At 34.9% G+C, this 15,363-nt stretch overlaps 1 protein-coding gene across 13 annotated transcripts in view; it reads right to left on the bottom strand.

Annotated features, from left to right (window-relative positions):
• Nucleotides 1-15,363, bottom strand: part of RYR2 (ryanodine receptor 2) — a 415,779-nt gene that overhangs the window by 121,921 nt on the left and 278,495 nt on the right. For all 13 annotated transcript variants that reach the window (XM_032184912.1, XM_032184915.1, XM_032184916.1 and 10 more), the window contains 12 exons: nt 14,256-14,464; nt 13,031-13,383; nt 12,518-12,632; nt 11,548-11,708; nt 10,698-10,857; nt 10,339-10,425; nt 9,418-9,644; nt 7,641-8,439; nt 6,858-7,058; nt 6,629-6,734; nt 4,141-4,284; nt 1,084-1,357 (listed from right to left, as the gene is read on the bottom strand). In XM_032184912.1, coding sequence (XP_032040803.1) covers nt 1,084-1,357; nt 4,141-4,284; nt 6,629-6,734; nt 6,858-7,058; nt 7,641-8,439; nt 9,418-9,644; nt 10,339-10,425; nt 10,698-10,857; nt 11,548-11,708; nt 12,518-12,632; nt 13,031-13,383; nt 14,256-14,464 — 2,836 coding nt within the window. The remainder of the gene's footprint in view (nt 1-1,083; nt 1,358-4,140; nt 4,285-6,628; nt 6,735-6,857; nt 7,059-7,640; nt 8,440-9,417; nt 9,645-10,338; nt 10,426-10,697; nt 10,858-11,547; nt 11,709-12,517; nt 12,633-13,030; nt 13,384-14,255; nt 14,465-15,363) is intronic.

The raw sequence follows: 15,363 nt of genomic DNA, 5'->3' as shown, positions 1-15,363 counted from the left end.
TTATTTATACGCATTATTTGGATATTTTAAATTTTCAGTAAGTGGGGAAAAAAAAAAAAAAAGGAAAAATATATTTTGCACAACAAAAGCTTCTCTTCCTGCATCCCTGGCATTCCTCATGTAACGCTAGCTCTTGTCATCACTATTGTTGATTGGGGATTTCTAAAACATCATAGCTGGTGTTTAATCTCACCAGATATCTCTCAGATGATAACATTCCTTTGAAAAAAAAAAATCCTCTTTGCTTCTAGAGCTGATCATGATTTCTTTACACCATTTTCTCCAACTGCACCTTCTATTATGCTATATTCTAGTCATATAATTAATGAAAGTAAAACTGGATGAACTACTTGATAGTTCAACGAGTACTGGTTACATTCAGTGCAACTGAAAGATGGCATATGTGCAGACACATGTTTATAAAACTCCATTTGCTGACAGCTAGAAGGGTTTGTATGTGTCAACAGCTGCCAGTTCCTGTATTCATATAAAAATGGACAGCAGCGTTGACAGAAATCTTTACAGCAATAGTATTTAAAACATGGCAACAAAATATATTTTTGTAGTATCTTTTAACTTTACATACGGACCTGAGGTTATAGCATGAAGCTGTGTTAGGGGAGGTTGAATATTAGGAAAAGGTTCTTCACTGAGAGGGTGATTGGGCACTGGAATAGGCTCTCAAGGGAAGTGGTCACAGCCTCGAGCCTGCTGGATTTCAAGTATTTGGACAACACTCTGACAACACTCTCAGCATGTGGTTTGATTTTGGGGTGGTTCTGTGTGTAGCCAGGAGTCAGACTTGATGATTCTTGTGGGTCCCTCCCAACTTGGGATACTCTGGGTCTATGTTTACAACTTTTCTCACAAGAAAAGCGTACAGATGTCACTTGCAACTCTCCAAAACAGGTTCATATAATGCTACAAATGCATACAATGCTTACAACTGAAGATACTATACAACTAGTACCAATGTCTGCATTTACACCCATATAGACTATTCACATTCAAACTTCATGCACAATTTTGATAACCATACAACAAATAACAAAAAATATCTGCACGTTCAGAGATGTTATTTACCCTAATCCACGAATCATAAGTTTCTCTTCCTCTTTTCCCATCCTGACACTGAGCAAGGAACGTATTTGGCCGAGGGATGCCAGAAGATTGATTGTGTCTTCCACAGACACACTATTTATAGTATAGGTCTTTGGCAGGGCTCGAACCAAGCCACCAATACCATCATACTGGCGATGAAGCAGTACAAACATGGCCCTGACTAACTCTGGGTCTTCTATTACTGATTCCTGGGCCCAGCGCACCATTGTGTCTGAAATCAACTGTTGAAGAGTAGCTGTGAAGAAAATACATAAATCACACAATTACCATTAATTACTCATATCTCTGCCAGTAGTTCCTCAGAATGCATTATGCAACATGCATTGTAATGAAATCAATTCTCAAGCACTTTTTCTTTCGTGTTTCTTTAGCAGACTGTCAAAGCAAAGCATAATCAGACACATAATCAGACATATAATCAGTATAATAAAAGCAGAAACATCTCAAAACATTTAAAATTAAATACAGGAAATATATCTAATATCATAAAAAACTATGAAGACATAGAAGATGCTCACAAACTAGACGGACTTATTTCTACATATTATTTTTAAGATTTTTGCAGGAATTCAGCTCTCAGGGTTTTTCTTACATATTATGAAGTGAGAAAAAATGCGCTGTAGCATATATAAATGCTGTATTACTTATTTATGGGTCTAAGCTGTAATATTCCATTTTGTACATTACAAAATTTGAAATAAGAATTGGAATAAATGGAATAATAAATGGAATAAATGGAATAATTCAATTTATTCAATTACCAAACAACAAAGACCTTCAAAAGAAATAAATGAGAAGACTCCAATCAAATAAATGAGAAATCAGTGTTTGCATAATTTGAACTTATAGCTGATGTTCTGACTGGCAACAATTGCAAGGATTTGGGAAAGTTATGTACATTAAAACACAATAAATGTGTAACGACAGTTAAGATTTGAAACCATACTTTAGAAAAAGTACTCAAGAACTAACTGTACGCAAAGTATTTGATGAGGACAAGTGAATGCTGTTCTTTTTCCTGCCTGAGGGAACTTCAACTGAGGTTTGCAAAACCTTGCCATATCAATCTGGGACCCTCTCAAGATATCCTGGTAGTTATACATTAGAAAATCCTGCCTTTAGTATTCACCTAGCTAATCAATCAATTTATATCCATGTCAAGAAGACAATAAAGGAAGTTTGATAATTCCTGCTAAAGTTCAACAAACTTCGTGACAAATATTCTGGGGTTAAGATGGTTTATGCAGGGCAAACATCAAAAATATTTTCAGATTAGAAATTTATGTTTTGAGTGTAACACGATTTTGAAATAAACTAGGTGTAATTTCAGTCTAAACTCAAACCATAGAAAAGTGAAAGTACTCAAAGAAAGATACTGACCAAGAAAGGACAGGAGTTTAAAGAAAAGACAGTATTTAACAAAGAAGCTTTTTGCTACAATGTAGTAATACAGAGTAAGGGGAAAACATAAAAAGGAGCACTGTATTTCATTATTGTTGTCCAAACACTGCACTATATATATATTTCCATTGTCATACCACATGGCATTTTTTAGAACAGAAACACTTAAAAAATAAGTAAAAGGGTGAAATTTGTTTGGGCTGATACTTCACAAGGTACTAGGACTGAAACAAATAATAACAAAAAGGGACATGGTATTAAGTTTCCTTTGTTCTTTGTGAAGAATCACATAAGCAGGCTGTTTTCTCCTGTTTCACTAAATGCAATACTATACCCCATTTGCCCATGGGTCTGGCTGTATCTTAGTTGCAATGTAGAACCCAAACAGTCTAGTCATCACTGTAATGACTTGTGTGGGCACTTATTGCCTCTGTTGAGTACAGAACTAGTTCCATATAATACTGTCTTTCTACTAAGACAGAAAAGAGACAAATAGGTTTTGTAGAGCTCTAAGCTTACTACAAGAAAAAAAAAAAAAAAAAGAACTAAGATTCACCACCACATCCTGTATAAACCTAGCCTCTAATTATCTCTGTGATAATGAAATAGTTAAAATCTGCAATGCTAGAAAGCATATTTTTATGACAAAAATATTACTTCTTAACACTAAGCAAACACTAATAGCTGGCAGCTAACTGGTCTTCTCATTATATATGCCATGACGAAAACCTTCTCATCCCATAATGTTAATCACTTACATTATGCAACCAAGTTAAAAGTTCAGCCTCCCTAGGAATTCTGCGTAGTCATTGAAGGAAACCAAGTTTCTACCAAAGTCAGAACATATGAATTATATGTCCCAAAATTAGTTCCTGCTAGTAGGGTAGCCAAATATTCAACCAAAAAATCATTCCAGCTAGTAGCGTAGCAGCATCAGAAATTAAGGCATATGAAAGTGCCACCATAATAAAGGCAACATAAATAAATAAATAAAACAGAATTGACAAGTAAAAAAAGTAAAATTCCATAATCTTTTGGTCCCAAGTACAGAACTTGGATGGCACCAGTAATGATTCTTATCAAGATGGAAAGGAAGAATGTTTCAGAAAAATGACAGAGCAACAATCACACTCGTGGATTTCAGGTTGAGTGGGAAGTCTTTCTCCTTGCAAATTAGGACCCAATTGTGCAGTCTTCTTTCAGCTGGCAACCTTCATGCAAATACTGATTTGAAGCTGCTGCAGCTGGTTTTATGAGAAAATTCTCACAATCAGGACTTTGCTACAATTATTGTCTGCAATAACGCCACAAAAAGCAAGAAACATTTTGTAAAAAATATGACTATAAAAAAGGATCTATTGTGAAAAAGACAGTAGAAGTTTTCCACCACATTCACTGGAGAAGCAAATCTGTCTATCAAAAAATCTTCCTATCGTAAAATGTCATTCCAGCTGAGCTTGTTTTAAGTCAGAGCTATAAACTTTAAAATGTACAGATGTTTTACTAAAAATCCACCTAGTTTGGGGTGAGAATATACAAACAACTTTGTCCCCTGCTTTTTTTTGTTGTTGTTATTCGGAATTAGGATACAATATACTGTGATTTAATATTACTTACAGGATGTCTTAGCATCATCATCAACTGGCTTCTCAGCTTGCTTCTTCTTCAGATACGTAACTTTTTCCATAAGGTATAGGAGGCGACCCCTAATGGTTAAATCACTGCTTCCATCCAAGGTTCCATCTTCATCTAGCTCAATTCCTGAAAACAATAATATACACTAAATAGTAAAAGACTAAAATTAAACAAGTTGCAGCCTTATTTTTCATCATGTATGAACAAACAAACCGAACTATATTGTTCTGCTCTATTCTATCTTTTTTATTCTATGTTAAAAAAAAAAAAAAAAAAAAAAAAAAAACTTGATATGTAGCATGCTTAACCAGAAATCTGGGACAATTGCAGATCAGGTACATGTGCAAGGCAGGAAACTGCAGACAAAGGATCATGTAATCTTATTAACTTACTGTATAAATTGTGTAGTATGATACATAAAATACGTAGGTAAATATATTCCTGTGCTCAGATCTCTCAGTATGGATGTTTCCATGCTAACGCTGATTACTTCATGACTTGTTTCAGACATATGAAGCCCAGAACTATATATATAATGCCTACTGACACAGTAGAGCTCAAATCATAATAGCAAAGCATATAACATTTTTAGGTAAAACATAACATAGAAGTGAAAGAACTAAAATTACAATAATTTGTAATGACCATCAGAAGAGATCAGCCACCTTCATAATACAGTGACTGTTTCATGTGATGTACTATATAGCAAGTTCTAAAAGTTCAAAGAAAACATGAGAGACTTTACAGAACCTTACAGGTCTTGCTGACACTGAGTATGTGAAAGCTCTAGTCTCCCTGCTCAAAGCAGGTTCAACTAGAGCGGTTGCTCAGGACCACATTCATTCAGATCTTGAATATCTCCTAGGATGGAGGTTCCACAGCCTTTCTGGGTAACCTGTTCCTGAGTTCACATTACACTTACAGTAAAAAAATAAAGGTAAAAAAAAAATAATAATAATAATAACTTCGGTTTACACAGAATTTTATTTCATGTCCGGTCTCTCTTCTGCTGTCACTGGATACCACTGCAAAAAGTCTGTCTCAGTCTTCTTTATTTCCCCTGCCCAATAGGTATTACATGCATTAATACAATCTCCTCCACGAGCCTTTTCCTTACATTAATTAACCCCAGCTCTCCCTTCTTCTCATTATGTGAAAGATACTCCAAAAATTTAACCGTCTTCGTGGCCCCTCACTGGACCTGCTCCAGTGTGCCTCTGAATCTCTTATACAGAGGAGCCCACCTGTTGGCTGCAAGGGGCCTTCACTGCTACTCGTGTTTACCTTGTCCACCAGAATCTCCACGTCCTTTTCTGCAAAGCTGTTTTCCAGTTTGGCCATGTTTTCAATACACAGACTAATTAATTCTACTCAACTGTAATGTATCTTCTGAATATTATTTTTCTACTTGTGTATTATGCAAATTACTAATTCTCCATATAGAAATGAAAAGAAACGGTGACAAAACTAGACCAAGTAAGTCAAAAAGAGTAGAATGATGCTTCAAGACTAAACAAATATGGAAAAAATCAACAGATAGATGAAGCCTCCTCTCCCTTCCAATGTTATTCCTAAATTCTTTAATTCATCTAAGTTTTTTGTCAACTAACAGTTTTCTTGGAATTTTCCATTTTTTTCTCCTTTTTTCATTTAAAATAAAGATACTTAATTTGAAGCATCTTAATGCACCTTTATGAAGTTTGTGAATGATACCAAATTGGGATGGAGCAGAAAACACATTCCAGGGCAAGAAGCTCAGCGGTCTACAGGAATAAGCTGGCAGAAAACTCACGACGTTCAGCAAGGAAAAATACTAAATGTGACAGTAACAGTTGGGTATGAAGTTGTTAAAAAGATTTGCAAAAGAACTCTGAGTGTCATGTTGGACAAAAAGCTTAGCATCAGTCAGCAGTGCGCTCTAGCAGCAAGGAGAGCTAAAAGTATCCTATATTTGCAGAAACAAAGGGAATTGATTATTCACCAGTACTCAGCATTCATGAGACAACATCCAGAATGGTACATGTAGGTTTGGGCTACCCAATACTAGAAACACTTGAAAAACTGCAGGGCATCCAACAAAGGCCCATCAAGATGGATAGTGGCTGGAACACTTGTTCTCTAAGGAGAAGAAGGAATTGGGCTTATTAGCCTGCAGAACAGAAGCTTTCTGGGGGACCTAACAAGAGCCTGTGAGAAAGACATCAAGAAAATGCAGCTATGCTTTTTTCTGAGGTGAACAAAATACAACTGTCAAACTTAGGCAGGGTTCTAAACAGACTTAAGGAAAAAAAAAAAAAAAAAAAAACAACTCTTTTTTACTGCAAGCTGCATATTTTTATTTGACAGTATTTACAGTTGACAGTGTAATCTCTAGACTATTTAGCTGCTTTTTATTTCCCTAAAATTATTTAGAAAGACAGCTTCTAATGCTAATGTAATTTAAGTAAAAATATTCAGTAACAGGACTTACCACAGTGTGTCATTAGGTCTTCGTGGAAATCCAAGAGCTGGTCCCGAATTTCTTCAGGACAAGGACAATCATTTTTATCATCCTTAAAGTTCAGCAGCATGTTAATCTTAAAAGAGAGAACACATAGGAAAGACAAATAACACTGATTTCTAAAGGAAAAATCTTGAAATCAAAAGAACTCTGCCACACATCAAGCAAAACAAAATGGTCCATTGTAAGCTGTACCTACCTGCTCCTGAGGTGGTGATCGAAATTCCTTTGTTTTTCTAGCTGTCAAGGCAGCAGACATGTTCAAGGCCTGCATCACCTCATTGTACCGGAAGCGCTGATTCTCTTGAAGCTTGGCCACAAAATCATCTGAAAATGCCACAATGGCTTCTATCCGGTGTCGTACCTGGCAATCACACAGGTACTGGAGTAGATGACACATCTGAGGAACGAGCAACACAGAAGTATGAAGAGTAGGCTAGCCAAGAAGACTCCTCTGCATATTAATGCAAATAAGGATAGATTCCTTACAGAAGCAGTCACTGCCAAACAAACTGAATGAAATCTTTAGTTTAGTCATTTTCATTTTTGTTCATATACCACAGTTTTCATTCATTGCAGTTTTCATTTACTACATCTGAAGTGATTGGCAATACATCCTACACCAGGAATCTCTCTGCAAGATATTTATGTGCCCTGGACATATAAGACTCCAATAAAAATTATGAGACAATGGATTTATTCATTGCTTCTATAGAATTTCTTTTCTGTCTGGATCCACAAACATGAAAAAATTTCATTGAGAAAGTGATTCTATTTCATGAAACGGCTGTTTGATCATCATGAACAAGTTTATGTCATCAGAAATACACTAAATCTTGTTGTTTCCTCCAAGGAAATTACTTCGCTATTAAACCACCATCAGACCTCTGTATTCCTTGACAGGGAAATTACCAGGTGAAGAAAAAGGGATCAAATGGGAACAAATAAATGGGAACAACCACTAACACAGCAATATTGTTACCTGTAGTTTAACAGGTTCAGGAAGTTTCATCTGAAGCAGTCCTTCCTTTGGCACCTGCTCCCCTCTGGTTTCTTCCTCTCCTTCTGACTTGAGCTCCTCCGAACTCAGCTCCTTCTCTGAGAAATCACTTTCATCCTCCTGGCTCATAGCTTCTTTGAAAACCCTGGGCTCAATCAACTGCAAGATGTGTTTCAGATCCCCATTGTGGAAGATTCCCATAATTAGTAGAGTGTAAAAGAGCTTGATGAGAGGGACAAACAGAAATTCTGTAGAACCTCCAACTGGATCCCTGACATGGAGGCTGCCCTCCTGAACAGCTTCAGTTAGCATCTCTATTGTTTTGGCTTTTAGGATTTCAAGAGGGAATTCAGGACTGAACTGAAAGCATTCACTGCTAATGCTTACAAAACTTGGCGAGGAAAACTGCATTCTTGGTCTCAAGGAAGTGCTAAGTCCTATACCAGGAAGGCCATGTTTTTTGTTTTCATCAGGAAACAAGGTAATACTCTTGGTCTCATCTGTCATTGGAACAATAAATTCATTATTCATCATTAACCTGGCAGTTGCATAAGTATTGAGATGGATGTCAATAAGTAAGTCATAATATCCTGCACGTAATAATCCTGGCATATATTTATTCTCAATAGCATATAGGAGCTGAGATTCATCCACATGGCTACACATAGCATGGGCCACTCGGTTGTTCCCTAAAGCACAAACAGCTGAATATAATCGGAGGGTATGGTAGTGAAATTTCAGCAGTTCTTCTTGTTCCGTCAGCTCTAAAATATCAATCGTTCTGCAGAGAAAGAAAAAAAAAAAAATAAAGTAAATTGTTTATCAGTGTGAAAACTTGCTTAAGAGAAGGAATTCAAAATTCTTCCTAAGGATAACATTGGCACAATATCATTTCTAGGGATGGACTTTTTCCTCTTCTCAACTGTCATGTGAGAAACTGTTAACCTAAGAATCAAGGACCAAGAACACAGTTTAATTAGACAAATGTTCAAGTTGCTCCTGAAGTTCAACTTCATCTACATTAAACGGGGAAAGATCAAACTAAATTACTTAAAAAAGAACAACTCTTCATACTACAAACAAGAATTTGGATAAGTGAAAATGATTGTTTTTAAACTAGTAAAAGTTGAGATATTTGTCATTTATTGTTTTTAGAATTGGGGTAGCAAAATGGAAACAGACTAACCAGTTAACCTGCAGAAGGTTAATTTGGGTGGGTTGCTTGTTTTTTTGTTTGTTTGGAACTCTTTCCAAGCATTTAAGTGATCTTAATTTCAGATTTAACATTGGACAAAATGCTGAGACATTTAAGTAACAAGGAAATCTCAAAGACACATTTTTCCAACTGTTTAAATTTAGGAAAATTAAAGTACTGGAATAATTAAATTGGTCACAAGTTTTTAAAAATATCAAAGAAAAACAGATCTTTGCCTACCTTGCAGATTATCTTTAATAATTTATAAACACACTTTACTTTTTTTTTTTTAATTCAAAACCTACATGTACTGTTACAGAGTTTGGAGAGAAACTAGGAGAGGTTGTAAACAAAATAAGAGGATGCAAATTTTTAAACACTGAAAAATAAAATTAGATTAAATTTTAGTATTAGCTAAACCAAAACATATTGCCTTTATTTACATGTGTTATAAATACAGAGATAAAACAGGACAGAGAAGGAGTTGGGTTTCTCTTACAAAAAAGTTTTATTATATAATCCCAATTTAGCCCTGATATACTTTTACACAAAAACAACATTAACCTGTTTTCTTCAGGAATGTGAAGGGCCATGAACTGCAAAGGATTCAGGCACTGTATCATCCAGCCTTGACGTTCACTGATCCGAGAGACATCAACCTTCAAGAAGTGGTTTGGCACTCTGCTCCAAAGCACATGAGTCAGAAACTGGACATGGAGACGTGGAGGACATTGAGACACTGGGTTTTTGTGTTCACTTTTGAATAATCCAGCAGACAATGGCATTACATTCTGGAGAATTCCAACAGAAGAGTCAATCAGTTTCCACATCTTTACCAACCAAGGAATATACAATATGATATTTCTCAATAATTATATTCAACACACAGCACAGTACAACAGAAAATTTTCAGTAGTTTGTACAATCAGCTGGTAACGATATTGGCAGATTAGCAGCAAGAGAGTATTTTCCACTTTTTTGTGGAAAAAAAGCTAAATTTGAAACAGAAACTTGAAAGCAATGTATGTTCTTCTTGGATCAGAGACCTGAACCTGTCTCTTCTTTTACCTCTTTTGATTTGTATGTCATCCATATTTCCAAAGCACAGAAAGCAATTACAGTTCAGTTTTATTGAGTTCATGGTTAAGTGGATCTCAAAACTCTTTTAAGACCCTAACCTAATCTGCAGAGAGATTTGCCTTGCTGACTTGTGATTTCTTTTCATCATGAAGGATGAGATTCAGAAACTTCAATGGGACTTGTAATATCCTCTGTCAATGCTAATCCGTTACAGCACTTTTCATCCAATGTACTGTATTTTAAATACATAAATTAATAATAGAAATAGCAATAGTGCAAACACTTGGAATAAGGAAAATGGTCCAATACCAATAACACATTGCGTGCAAAAATTAGCAAATGCATATATATATATATCTGACACAACATAGTCCTAAACCTGCATAAAACACAACCATAATGTACCTTTATTCTACCCAATTCAAATTGGAAAACATTGGGGCTTGTAGCTTGAGCAAATACAGCAGGAAATAACTTCGTACTAGGTTCAACCTACATAAAAGAAGCAAAAATATTTAATCACCTAAGACAGCAAAACAGTATTACATTTAAAAAAATTTAAAAAAAAAATCTCTGTATAGAAAGCTAGTAAGTGCAAGCCTCTGAATAACACTTCAGAAAATACAAACAGGAGAGGGAAATTACTATTTTAGCAGTGACAATTACTTTTTCTTCCAATCTTGTAACAAACTTTCTAATAAAACGCAATCCAAGGACTCAGTTTTCCTCCTTCCCACTGGAAGGCATCATCAAAGAATACTCACCTGATAGTACGTGCCCAGTTCCTTGCCATTAGCTGTGAAGGTCAGCAGGCCACTGGCAGCATCAATTAAGCAACCAATCTCCAGACCATTATTATTACGTCCTTGTCCAGGGCTCATGCTCTCTCCTGCGCACACCATATAGCAGTTGCTGCGCTTTATACTGAATGTCAAAAGACAAATATATTTATGGATAGTGTGCAAACTTCATGTAGTGGCCTAAAAGAACATTGTACAACTGCAATCAACAGGGTCTTGTGGCTTATTGGCAAATAATCATTGCCAAAATTCAATGAAACTTAGATTTCAGAATTGGAAAAAAAAAAATAATAATAAAAGACAAAATATTACAAGTTCAAATCTGTTCTAAAGTTCTGAGAGAGAAAATGATTTTTTTTCATGTTACTATTTTAAACTGCTTAGTGTTAAGCATAACAGAGTTTCTGACATGGATCACTACGTGAAATGGTGAGAGGTGCTGTTGCACTAATTCATGTCTGCTCAAAACCAAAAAAGTTCCAAAAATAATACAAGCTATTTTACTCTACTTTGTACCTGTTTAGAAATCAATAGTTACAGGAACATGGCCTGAATGACTGAAACTACATGAAAAAGCTGAACAATTCTTTTATTTCTCACTGTCTATTCATTAGATTAGACCATTAAACCTGTTTACAAGCAATAAGAGAAAATACTATAAAGGGACCACACTGCCCGTCCTCTTTCTTACTATAACTTTTTTTTTTTTAAATCAACTCAACTACATTAAATAGAATGGATTTGCAGTTTATAAATTATTAGTTGCCTTTGTGAATTATGAAATATGTAACATTTTAGGTAAATTGTAACTAACCTCTCATGAACCTTCCCCTTTTCATCTCCCAGTGTCACTGTGACTGTACGTACTCTCTCCAAGTCAAAGCTTGTGTCATACTGATGAAAGTCAGAGGTAATCCAGCCTACCCAGACATTAGCAGGTTCTTGGCCAGGAAATATTCTCACTGAATAATAATACTGCAAATAAAAAAATATATATATTAAAAAACGTTATTTGCTTTTCCGATATATCAGTTTGATTCGTGATACATTTGTTGCAATCTGAATATATCATCTAAAATAGCATAAGCTTGTTCAAGTGCAATTCATAAACAAAGAAACAAAAGGATTCTAATACTAACCAAAACACAGTCTACAAAAATATGCAAGTTAAAATAAAATAAAAAATGGAAAACAGTACTGATGAAGTATTGTATTTTAGGCTTCCACATCACAGCATCATAGGCTATTTTTGTACTGCAGCTGCAATATTTATACTGTAGGTTACTGTCCGTTTCTAGTATACTAATATCTTTTAGAAAAAGGAAAATATATCTAAAATAGAAGCTTTTTTTTTCTTGTCAGAGAAAAATGCAGAAAAAAAAAATTGTATTACATTCACTAGAAACTCCAAGAAATAGATGCTGAATAAAATTAAGATAGATGTGTTCAAATGGCCCTGAACACTTATCTGTTTGCTTAATGCACTTCTTTCTTTTTGTTCCATTATTCTGGAACTATTTATTATTCCTCTTTTGGTGTTGTTAACAGCAGTTTCAAAAACATATTCTACTTAATTTATGACTTTCCATATAGAAATTGTTTTAGATTGACAGTCAAGTCAAACCAAAAGGAACGTAGCAGTCTCAGCTTCAGTAGTGCATGGGTACTGAAGACATTTAAATAAAAAATTTTGCCTGAAAATTAGTTTCTGAAACTCTTACAAGCAAATTCTTGTAGTTATACAAAAGGCAAACAGCTAAAATACAAATCCTATGTTACCATACCGTTGAAGTTTGCATCAAATAATCATAGTCATCCCTATCATCTGCTAGCACATCCTCGGTAAGCCGTGCAGAGTGGCTTGTGCTATAATCTGGCTTTGTCCTCCTGAGCATAAATCTGTAACAAAATAAGTAAAAACAAAATCAGAATCTATACAAAAGGCTCAATAGATTAATATATTAAGTGAACACAGTAGTTTTGTACTAATATTGGTCCTAGAGTACATATCATGTGATGATCACAAAAGCACTCAAAATAAACCAAATAATAGGTTTCCAATGGCTGGAAAAGTGTTTTCAGTTTTCGGCTTAGTTTTAATCTACATCTTGCATATGAAACAACTTAAGGATATGAAGGTTAATTGCCCCTCTTACTGCATTGTATCCAAATTTAGGGCAGAATTAAGGAAAAATCCCTGCAGACCTGACTGGCATTTTCTTCAACCATTTAAAATAAATAAAAATAAAATAAAAAAAAATAAAAATAAAAATAAAAATAAAAAAAGTGCTACTAACCTTTGTTTAAGACGTGAAGGCTTTTCTTGAACATAATCTTTATGGTTATTTAACTCTGATTTTGTGGCATCTTTTTCTCTTTCTGCCCGGTCAGGCACTAGATGACCATGAGCAGTTTTCATTAGAACCTCAAAATCAGAATCAGCATCATAATCCTCCAAATCATTCTTTGGGCCAAAAAGGCCAGTGCCTGGTAACCCTCCTGCAGCTGTTCTGGAGAACACCTCAGCACATTCAATAGGCATACTTAATCGAAAAAACATGACGTCTGTTTTACTGTTCTGTGAACCAAAGGACTTCTGCGTGACCTTCAGGCAGGGGCAGCTGTCTATGGTGCCATCAATTCTCATCACCTATCAAATGTAAAGATGCAGTTGTGTTGAAGCTGATGCTTTGCCCCCTTTTAAACATTCAAGTTATATTTCTAGAATAAGCACCTATGACTTGCAGAGCTTGCAACTGTCAACAGTCAAATGCATTGTAATTATTGTATGGTCATTTTAAGGTGAAATTAATACTATAAGGAGTTCCTTCCTTAAATACAAAACACAAAAGATTGTTATTTCTCATCATAGTTCTTTGCAATACAAGTCTGACACTGCCCAGAACAACACAAAACAACTAACGAAGTATACATGCACAACAAAGAATATAAATCTCTTTAATATTACAATGTGATACACATCAGCTGAAAGAAAGTTCCTATTTCATCAATGTCAGAAAGATTTCGTGGCAGACTTTAAAGGCATGAATTCAAGTTCATCAAGATGCAAAACTGATTGGGACATAAGTGTTCACACAACTGGCTAATAAAAATTTATTAAAATCGAAACCATTGAGTTATGAAAAATCACTTTAGAAAGTGTATACACCAGAACACATGGTATCTATTATGCAGAAATGCACACTTTCTGGAACTCATTTCTAAGCACGTGTCACTCATTGTACCAGGAGCTGTTAAGAGGACATCTTGTAGAGTTTGTCTTGGGGAACCTCATGGTTACACATATGACAGATTTCATGGACAAATAAATACCATCAACCAAAGAACTGCATTATTTTCAACTTCACTGAATGTAACAAATTTGTAATACAAGCAAGGTTTTTCCATAATTGGGTCAACATATCAAATTTTAAAATCTTGTCTAGAAGTACAAAAGCAGAAAGAGAATTTAAAAAGACTCATGGAAGAAGTGTCCAAAAACATCTTAATAGGATTACAAACCTCAATATGTTCATGATTTTGTGGTACTGGTAGAAACTGAGGGAGTCTTTTACTCAGCCAAATGGTGATGTCTCTGTTTGTATTAACAGCAAAGGGTTCGTACCCTTCCTGTAAGCCACAGATAGTGAAAAATTTTAGAGTGCTGACATCTTTTCCAAAGTTCATTCTTCCCACTTGAGATGGGCCCAGGCTGCACACAGGCAGAAATCCTTAAAACAAAATGAAAGAATATGTGGGTTGTGCACCACAAACATCAGAAAAATCTTTCTCTTCCATAAACCAATTAAAAATAATTTTTAAGAAAGACATAAAACGAAACAGTATAAATGCAAGCAGCTATCTATAGCACGTGGCCATTATATGTCAGGAATTACTATATCTCAAATATCGTTCTGGAAATAAAGCTCTCTAATATCCATTAATCTCTTTACAACTTGCAATTCACTTCACAGAAATCTAAGAGTAGTTCATGGATTCTGAAAACCAACACTTGGTTAAACTCTGTTAGGTGATAGAGTACTGCCAATTTTACTTCAAGTCTAAAAATTTTTGTTATTTCTCCTAAACTTCCATTAGCTATACAGTATTTTGAGAGAACCTAAAAAATTACTATAAAAGTAATATAGGTCTCATGCACACAGCTATATTAGTGGGAAAAAAATTGACCAACAGCATGCTGCAGATTAAAAAATAATAATAATTAATTTTAAGAGTTCATAAAATAAAATAAAATAATAAACTAATGTGCTACTAACCTCTGTGACTCTGGATAATCAGAATTGACAATATGAGACTGTTGCTTCAATGAACTTACATTAGCGTTTTTTTGTTTTTTTTTGTGTGTGTGTGTGCTTTGTTGTTGTTGTTGTTTTTATTTTTGAATCAGCTTCACATTTGTTTGCATCTATATCTGCTTTCCTACTGTTTCTACTGTACAAGAAATTCACTTTTGACTCCTTTGCACTTTTTCCTTTGTTTATTTATCTGTGCTCGGGGTTCAGAATCATGAAGAACTCATCCATTCCACAATTATTCTGGCTCAGGTGAATATAACAGGTACTGAAGGGTATAAAGACAAAATACAACTAGTTCTTCAACTTCAGGTTGT

The sequence above is a fragment of the Aythya fuligula genome, chromosome 3 (assembly GCF_009819795.1).
Source record: "Aythya fuligula isolate bAytFul2 chromosome 3, bAytFul2.pri, whole genome shotgun sequence".
NCBI lineage: Eukaryota > Metazoa > Chordata > Aves > Anseriformes > Anatidae > Aythya > Aythya fuligula.
This window is presented reverse-complemented; position numbering and strand designations above follow the sequence as displayed.